The sequence below is a fragment of the Ceratotherium simum genome, chromosome 34, assembly GCF_057802395.1.
Source record: "Ceratotherium simum simum isolate JZ-2026a chromosome 34, ASM5780239v1, whole genome shotgun sequence".
In the NCBI taxonomy this organism is placed as follows: domain Eukaryota; kingdom Metazoa; phylum Chordata; class Mammalia; order Perissodactyla; family Rhinocerotidae; genus Ceratotherium; species Ceratotherium simum.
In genome coordinates, this window is record NC_141933.1 from 19,536,636 (window position 1) to 19,546,173 (window position 9,538).

General features: G+C 37.0%; 1 protein-coding gene across 1 annotated transcript; it reads left to right on the forward strand.

The window, feature by feature from the left end:
* Positions 1-957, forward strand: LOC101392515 (olfactory receptor 5T2-like). Its single transcript, XM_087423197.1, has 2 exons — positions 1-642; positions 838-957. Exons 1-2 carry the CDS (start codon positions 1-3, stop codon positions 955-957), a joined length of 762 nt encoding a protein of 253 aa, XP_087279323.1.
* Positions 958-9,538: the final 8,581 nt, after the last annotated feature.

Below are 9,538 nucleotides of genomic sequence, written 5' to 3' on the forward strand. Positions count from 1 at the left end.
ATGAAGAATGTCACTGAAGTTGCTATATTTGTGCTGAAGGGCTTCACAGACAATCTTGAGCTGCAGATCATCTTATTCTTCTTGTTTCTAGCAATCTACCTGTTTACTCTGATGGGAAATTTGGGACTGGTTGTATTGGTCGCTGGGGATTCCCGGCTCCACAACCCCATGTACTATTTTCTGAGTGTGTTATCATCTGTGGATGCCTGCTATTCTTCAGTAATTACCCCCAATATGTTAGTAGATTTTGTGTCAAAGAATAAAATCATTTCATATCTTGGATGTGCAACACAGATGTTTCTCTTTGTTACTTTTGGGACCACAGAATGCTTTCTCTTGGCTGCAATGGCATATGATCGCTATGTAGCAATCTACAACCCTCTGCTATATTCAGTCAACATGTCACCTAGGCTCTATGTGCCACTCATCATTGCTTCCTATGTTGGTGGCATCTTGCATGCTACTTTACACACAGTGGCTACTTTTAGCCTATCCTTCTGTGCATCCAATGAAATCAGACATGTCTTTTGTGACATCCCTCCTCTCCTAGCCATTTCTTGTTCTGACACTCACACAAACCAGCTTCTACTCTTTTATTTGGTGGGCTCTATTGAGATAGTCACTATCCTGATTGTCCTGATCTCTTATGGTTTCATTCTGTTGGCAATTCTGAGGATGCATTCTGCTGAAGGGAGACGAAAAGTCTTTTCTACCTGTGGCTCTCACCTAACCGGAGTGTCAATTTTTCATGGTACAGTTCTTTTCACGTATGTGAGACCAAGTTCCAGCTACGCTTTGGATCATGACATGATAACGTCAATATTTTACACCATTATGATTCCCATGTTGAATCCTATTATCTATAGTTTGAGAAACAAAGATGTAAAAGAGGCAACGCAAAAAATGCTTAGGAAAAAATGGTTTCTCAATAAAGTATATGTTCACAGTAAAAATTAAATTTAAAAAATTGAGAGTGCCGTTCTGTGCCTCAATATCAAGAAGATATGATGAAAATGTTTTACTTTATTAATGTATTTCTGTTTTCCTGGATTCTTCAAAATAAAGATTATAGTCACCTCTTTATGTAGGCTATATTTCTATGCAGGAAAAAACAGTATCATCCTTTTTCTTCTTAATATGTTCTTATTGAAATATGTATACACACATATATATACATATATATGAATGTAGAAGCTATATAGATTGATATAACACAAATACACACACAAGGCATACATGTATTTAATCTTTACTTTAGAATATTGTATATTGTTTTCTTTCATCTACATATAACTCTAATATATAGGCTCCAATAATTGCAACTATAAATAACATATCTGACTACGTTGATCAAATACCATCTAATCAATAGCAAAACCATGGTTCACATAATCTCAGACCACTTTCCATGGAGTCATTGGTATCTGACTCCAATTCAAAGCACTCTGCCTCCGTCCTTAGACCTATGTATTGGCACCAATCCAATCATTAGTTGTGGTTTGAGGACCACAGAGAATGCGTTCAAATTCTTGGCATCATTACCATGCTGATTTGTCAAGGTGCATTTCTTCTTATTTTCTTATTTAATCCAGATCATGGGCATTAAACCCATCTTTAATTTCTCACAGAAAACAAAGTCTAGGCATTAGCACTTATGAAGATCACACAAACTCAAGAATAACAAAAGAAAAGCACTATTCAGAGAATAAGGCATACCTGGCAGGCGGATTGGGCTCTTCCCACAACTAAGACCTGGCCTGTTTTTATGGGGTTCCTTAAGACTTGTTAATTTCTAGTTCTCTTTTCCTTTGATCCCTATCCCTCTCTGATGCCCTAGCAGATCCCACACCCCTCAGTGCCCCAGACAAGAACCAAGGCACAGAAGAGAGTCTCCCCTATGTGCATGTTTTAGCGCTGCATCCAGCGGACCTCATGTTCATTGCAAAGATATGTCCCTCAAAGACAATTTTAAGTTGTAGGGTTTGCTCTTCCTTCATTTTTATTTTTTACTTTTTAATTATTACTTTGTGAAAATTCATTCTCTTCCTCAAGGGGTATCATTGTTTAATTCCAATGAGACATTCTCCTTAGAATTAGAGACCAACCTAAGGATATTTCCCTAATTTGAGATTATTAAATTTAAATAACAGCTTAAAAGTTCTTATGCAGAACATTTCTTACCACCATATATTCCTACCACAACTTCTCTGCATTTATTTTCTCCAGTTTGAAAGATTCTTCCCACTGCTGTTCAAATGATTCCTTCCTTGAAATGTCAAAATCAAATCCTGGTCACTGATTCACTATCCTTTCACACCAAACCATGCAAACGAGGACTGATCCTGTGTGTGTGTGTGTGTGTGTGTGTGTGTGTGTGTGTGTGTATGATTCAGCGTTGAAGAGATTTTAAACACAACTTAAAATCACAAAGATAGATAAATTTTATGCTTTAAAATTTTAAAGGTCTGAATGAAAAAAATAATTACAAATATAGTAAAAGACATAGCCATAGGCTGGAGAAAATAGATATAATTACGCATCTGTTGAATTAACAAATAATACAATAAAATTGTATAGAACTATGGACAAAGAATGCACACAGACAATTCATAAAGGAAGAAGCTTCTTTAGGCCAATGTTTGAGATAAGCAGGAAGCTATATATGAGCTGGGAACAAGGTCACTTCACTAAGTGCAGCGTCCTAATTACCTGGCAGCGGCTCTTCCGACATGCAATACTCTCCTCTGCCCTGACCCAGAGTAGCCCCAAGCCCCATTATACCCTCATTTTCATTGTGGTTTTGACCCTCCCCTTGTGGGGGATCACCCCATGACAGTTCTGGAGATGCCTATGTAAGGAAAAAATCTCCCCCTCCCACCATGGTGGTGGAGACAATGCCCCAATTGGTCCACATTCCAAGACCCTCACCTGTCCCTGGAACCCCACATTCCAAAGCCACTGACCACCACAACTTTGGTGCAATTGCTCACCTCCAGCCTGCCTGCCCCTCCCTTTGAGGGTGTACCTTCACTTTGCTAATAAATCCTCTTCTGTCAAAACTTGCTCTGTGTGCCCACTCTCAAATTCTCTTGTGTCTGTGGACCAAGAACCCAGGACCCCACCCCACCAATCTGACTGGTGCTGGGGACTCATGCACTTTGTTTTAATAAAGGTCTGGAAAATGTGAATGTAAAATGACATAAAACATTCTTTCATACTCCTAACACTGACAAAAATGGAAAAGTCTGGAACTACCAAGTGATGATGAGGAGATGGAGTAAAGGAAATACTCCTAATACGCTGTGGGAGTATAAAAGTTACAACCACATTGGGAAATGATTTTTAAATGTCCAATAAGTTTACATCCCCAGCAAAATCAGGGAACAATGCCTAACTAAATGAATTAACATGGACAAGACCGAAATCATACATCTGGGTAAAAGAAACTTCACAGAATAAGACATTCAGTATATCATGTAGATTAAATATCTGCAAAATTATAGTGTTTTATTAGCAATTACATAAGTATGTAGTTAACCCATTACAACTTACATATGAATGACAAATGGTGATAGAGTTTATCTCTGGTAAAAAAAATAACTTGATGGGATCAGGACCAGGATTAATGGGAAGAGGAAGGAGGGTACAAAAGATTTCAACTTTAAAGAAAAGAAATTTTTATGACAAAAATAAATAGAAGACTGACTAATGTGAATACCTAAAGTAAATTTTATTCCTGCTCAATATTCATTATGAAAAACAAGTGTGTTTTAATTTAGGAAAATTCATAGTTACATTGTTAATATTAAAGTTAATAGATTCCCCTTAGTTTTTTTTTTAAATGTCTTGATTATTGCAGAAACATTGGTTTACAACATTGTATAAATTTCAGGTGTATATCATTATACTTCTATTTGTGCATGGATTACATTATGTTCTCATATTCACCACCCGAATATTAATTACAATCCATCACCACACACGTGCCTAATTATCCCTTTCGTCCTTTCGCCCTCCTCCCTCCCACATTCCTGTCTGGTAACTACCAATCCAATCTCTGTCTCTATGTGTTTGTTTGTTGTTGTTATTATCTACTACTTAATGAGTGAGACCATACGGTATTTGACTTTCTCCCTCTGACTTACTTCACTTTGCATAATACCCTCAATGTCCATCCATGTTGTCACAAATGGCTGGATTTCATTGTTTCTTATGGCTGAATAGTATTCCATTGTGTATATATACATTTTCTTTAACCATTCGTCCCTTGATGGGCACTTAGGTTGCTTCCAAGTCTTGGTTATTGAGAATAACGCTGCAATGAACACACATGTATCTTTACACATTGGCGTTTTCAAGTTCTTTGGATAAATACCCAACAGTGGAATAGCTGGATCGTATGGTAATTCTATCCTTAATTTTTTGAGGAATCTCCCTACTGTTTTCCATAGTGGTTGCATCAGTTTGGACTCCCACCAGCAGTGTATGAGAGTTCCCTTCTCTCCACATCCTGTCCAAAACTTGTTGTTTCTTGTCTTGTTAATTATAGCCATTCTGATGGGTGTGAGGTGATATCTCATTGTAATTTTGATGTGCATTTCCCTGATAGTTAATGATGTTGACCATCTTTTCATGTGTCTGTTGGCCATCTGTATATCTTCTTTGGAGAAATGTCTGTTCAGGTCTTTTGCCCATTTTTTAATTGGATTGTTAGTTTTTTTGTTGTTGAGATACAAGAGTTCTTTATGTATTTTGGAGATTAACCCCTTATCAGATGTATGGTTTGCAGATACCTTCTCCCAATTGTTAGGTTGTCTTTTCATTTTATTGATGGTTTCCTTTGTTGTGCAGAAGGTTTTGAGTTTGATGTAGTCCCATTTGTTTATTTTTTCTATCGTTTCTCTTGCCTGGTCAGACATGGTGTTTGAAAATTTGTTGCTAAGACAGATGTCGAAGAGCATACTGCCTATGTTTTCTTCTAGAATTTTCATAGTTTCATGTCTTATTCAAGTCTTTAATACATTTGGAGTTAATTTTTGTGTATGGAGTAAGGTAATGGTCTACTTTCAGTATTTTGCATGTGGCTCTCCAGTTTTCGCAACACCATTTGTTGAAGAGAGTTTCTTTTCTCCATTGTGTGTTCTCAGCTCCTTTGCTGAAGATTAGCTGTCCAAAGATGTGTGAGTTTTTTTCTGGGCTTTCGATTCTATTCCATTAATCTGTGTGTCTGTTTTTGTGCCAGTACCATGCTGTTTTGGTTAGTATAGCTTTGTAGAATATTTTGGAATCAGGTAGTGTGACACCTCCAGCTTTGTTCTTTTTTCTCAGGATTCCTTTAGCTATTTGGGGTCTTTTGTTGTTCCATATTAATTTTTGGATTCTTTGTTCTATTTCTGTGATAAATGTTGTTGGAACTTTGGTAGGGATTGCATTGAATCTATAGATTGCTTTAGGAAGTATGGACATCTTAACTATGTTATTTCTTCCAATCCAAGAGCACAGAATATCTTTCCCTTTCTTTGTGACTTTAATTTCTTTCAGAGATGTTTTACAGTTTTCCATGTACAGATCTTTCACCCCTTTGGTTAAGTTTATTCCTGGGTATTTTATTCCTTTTGTTGCAATCATAAATGGGATTGTATTCTTAATTTCTCTTTCTGCTACTTCGTTGTTAGTGTATAGAAATGTCACTGATTTTTGTATGTTGATTGTCTATCCTGCAAATTTACCGTATTTGTATATTACTTCTAAAAGTTTTTTGGTGGATTCTTTAGGATTTTCTATATACAAAATCATGTCATCTGCAAATAGTGACAGTTTCACTTCTTCCTTTCCAATTTGGATCCCTTTCATTTCTTTTTCTTGCCTCATTGCTCTGGCTAGAACTTCCAGTACTATATTAAATAGCAGTGGTACAGTGGGCATCCTTGACTGGTTCCTGTTCTTAGAGAGATAGCTTTCATTTTTTCACCATTGAGGATGATATTAGCTGTGGTTTTGTGATATATGGCCTTTATTATGTTGAGGTACTTTCCTTCTATACCCATTTTATTCAGAGTTTTTATCATAAATGGATGCTGTATCTTCTCAAATGCTGTCTCTGCACCTATTGTGATGATGGTGTGATTTTTGTTCTTCATTTTATTAATGTGGTGCATTATGTTGATTGATTTGCGAATGTTGAACCATCCCTGCATACCTGGAATAAATTCCACTTGATCACAGTGTATAACCTTTTTAACGTATTGTTGTACGCCATTTGCTAGTATTTTGTTGAGGATTTTTGCATCCATGTTCATCAGTGATATTGGCCTGTAATTTTCATTTTTTTGTGTTGTCCTTGTCTGATTTTGGTATCAGGGTAATGTCAGCTTCATAGAATGAGTTAGGGAGCTTCCCCACCTCCTCAATTTTTTGGAAGAGTTTGAGAAGGATAGGTATTAAGTCTTCTTTGAATGTTTGGTAGAATTCACCAGGGAAGCCATCTGGTCCTAGACTTTTATTTTTGGGGAGGTTTGTGATTACTGTTTCAATCTCCTTACTGGTGATTGGTCTATTCAAATTCTCTACTTCTTCTTGATCCAGTTTTGGAAGGTTGTGTGATTCTAAAAATGTAGCCATTTCTTCCAGATTGTCAAATTGCTTGGCATATAGCTTTTCATAGTATTCTCTTATAACCTTTGTATTTCTGAGCTCTCTGTTGTAATTTCTCCTCTTTCATTTCTGATTTTACTTATTTGTGCCTTCTCTCTTTTTTTCTTGGTGAGTCTAGCTAAAGGATTGTCAATTTTGTTTATTTTTTCAAAGAACCAGCTCTTGGTTTTACTAATTTTTTCTATTGTTTTTTTGGTCTCTATTTCATTTATTTCTGCTCTGGTTTTTATTATTTCCCTTCTTTTACTGATTTGGGGCTTTGTTTGTTCTTCTTTTTCCAGTTCCTTTAGGTGCATTGTTAGATTGTTTATTTGAGATTTTTCTTGTTTGTTGAGATAGGCCTTTATTGCTATAAACTTCCCTCTTAGAACCGCTTTTGCTGTATCCCATAAATTCTGGCATGTCGTATTTTGATTTTCATTTGTCTCCAGGTATTTTTTTATTTCTTCTTTGATTTCTTTGTTGACCCAGTCGTTGTTCAGTGGCATTTTGTTTAGTCTCCACGTATTTGTGGCTTTTCTGATTTTCTTCCTATAGTTGATTTCTAGTTTCATACCGTTGTGGTCAGAAAAGATGCTTGGTGTTATTTCAATCTTCTTAAATTTATGGAGACTTGTTTTGTGACCTAATATGTGATCAATCCTGGAGAATCTTCCACGTGCCTTTGAAAATACGTGTATTCTTTGGCTTTTGGATGGAATGCTCTGTATATATCTCCTAGGTCCATCTGTTCTAGTGCGTCATTTATGGCCAACGTTTCCTTATTGATCTTCTGTTTGGATGATCTATCCTTTTGTGTATGTGGAGTGTTACATTCCCCTACTATTATTGTGTTACTGTCTATTTCTGTTTTTATGTCTCTATTTAGGTGCACCTACATTGGGTGCATAGATATTTACAAGTGTTATATCCTCTTGTTGGATTGTTCCCTTGATCATTATGTAATTACCTTGTCTCTTTTACAGTTTTTGTTTTAAGGTCTATTTTGTCTGACATGAGTATTGCTACCCCAGCTTTCTTTTCATTGCCGTTTGTGTGGAGTATCTTTTTCCATCCCTTCACTGTCAGTATGTGAGTGTCTCTAGGTCTGAAGTGTGTCTCTTGTATGCAGCAAATATATGGGTATTGTTTTTTTATCCAATCAGCCACCCTATGCCTTTTAATTGGAGCATGTAGTCTATTGACGTTTAAAGTAGCTATTGATAAGTGTGTACTTAGGGCCATTTGTAAAAATTTTTTTTTTCTGAGTGTTTTAGTAGTCCTTCCCTGTTCCTTTCTTCTTCTCTTGTTCTCTTCACTTGTGGTTTTATGGCTTTCTTTAGTATTATGTTTGGGTTCCTTTCTCTTAGTTTTTTGTGTATTTATTATAGGTTTCTTGTTTGTGATTACCATGGGGTCCATATACAGAATTGATGGTCCCTTTAGTTTGACCTCTGTCTGAGAGCTTTGCTCTTTAACTCCCCTCCTCCCACATTTTATGTTTTTGACATCATATCTAACCTCTTCTTTGTGCATTTGTATCCATTACCATCTTATCATGGAAATACATAATTTTTCCTATTTGTGGTCGTCTCTTTTCCCCTTAAATAATTCCCTTTAGCATTTCTCGTAGAACTGGTTTCTTGGTGACAAACTCCTTTAATTTTTGCTTGTCTGGGAAAATTTTTTATCTCTCCTTCCATTTTGAATGATAGCCTTGCCGGGTAGAGTATTATTAGCTGTAAGTTCTTTCCTTTTAGCAATTAAATATATCATGTCACTCTCTTCTAGCCTGTCAGGTTTCTGCTGAGAAGTCAGCTGATAGCCTTATTGGGTTTCCTTTGTATCTAACTTGCCTTTCTCTTGTGGCTTTTAGGATTCTCTCTTTATCTTTAATTCTTGACATTTTAATTTTGATGTGTCTTGATGTGGGCCTCTTTGGGTTTATATTGTTTGGTAATCTCTGTGCTTCCTCCAACTGCATGACTGTTTCCTTCCTTCGGTTAGGGAAGTTTTCATCTATTATTTCTTGAAATAGATTCTTTATCCCTTCGTTTCACTCTTATCCTTCTGGGACTCCTATAACATGGATGTTAGTGCATTTAATGTTGTCCCAGAAGTCCTTTAGACTGTCCTCACTCTTTTTACTTCTTTTCTCTTTTACCTGTTCAGCTTGAGTGATTTCTTCTAGTCTTTTGTCCAGCTCGCAGATCCATTGTTCTGTATCCTCTCCTGTGCTTTTGAGTTCCTTTAGTGAATTTTTCATTTCCAGTATTGTATTCTTCATTTCCGATTGGTATTTTTTTATATCTTCCATTTCTTTGTTGACATTCTCACTGAGTTCATCTATTCTTCTCCCCAGATCAGTAAGCATCCTTAACACTCTTTGTTTCAACTCTCTGTCGGATAGGTTGCTCATATCTGTTTCACTTAGTTCCTTTCTTGGGGTTTTGTCCTGTTCCCTTACTTGGAATGTATTCCTTTGCCTCCTCATTTTGCCTCTTTCCCTGTGCTTGTGTCCTCGTATTAGGTAGGTCAGCTACGTCTCCTGCTCTTGGATAGGTGACCTTATATAAGTGATGCCTTAGGAGGCCTTCATTGTGCTTCCTTCAGTTCTGAATGTTCCCGGAGTCACCCCTATGTGGGCCACATCTGTCCTTCTGTTGTGGTGTGTTTGCTGTCCCTGTAGGTGCCCAGGGAAGCCGAGTTAAGCTCCTGGCCAGCTGTTGTAATGCTCAGCTGCTTGTAGGTGTTGTGGGCCCTTCAGCCTCTTTATCCGGTGTGGGAAGACCCAGCAAAGTTGGCTGCAAGTTCTAATAGCACATTTGTGTTGCAGTATTTCTTTTAAGTGAGTAGGCCTCCAGCATGGCAGGTTGTTAGGCTCAGAGGCTTACAATTGCTATAA

What these genes read in the sequence shown, in the direction of transcription:
- LOC101392515 (XM_087423197.1), top strand. Translation starts at nt 1, where the DNA reads ATGAAGAATGTCACTGAAGTTGCTATATTTGTGCTGAAGGGCTTCACA. An exon ending in CTATCCTGATTGTCCTGATC is followed by an intron (nt 643 to 837) that starts TCTTATGGTTTC and finishes TACACCATTATG; the next exon opens with ATTCCCATGTTGAATCCTAT.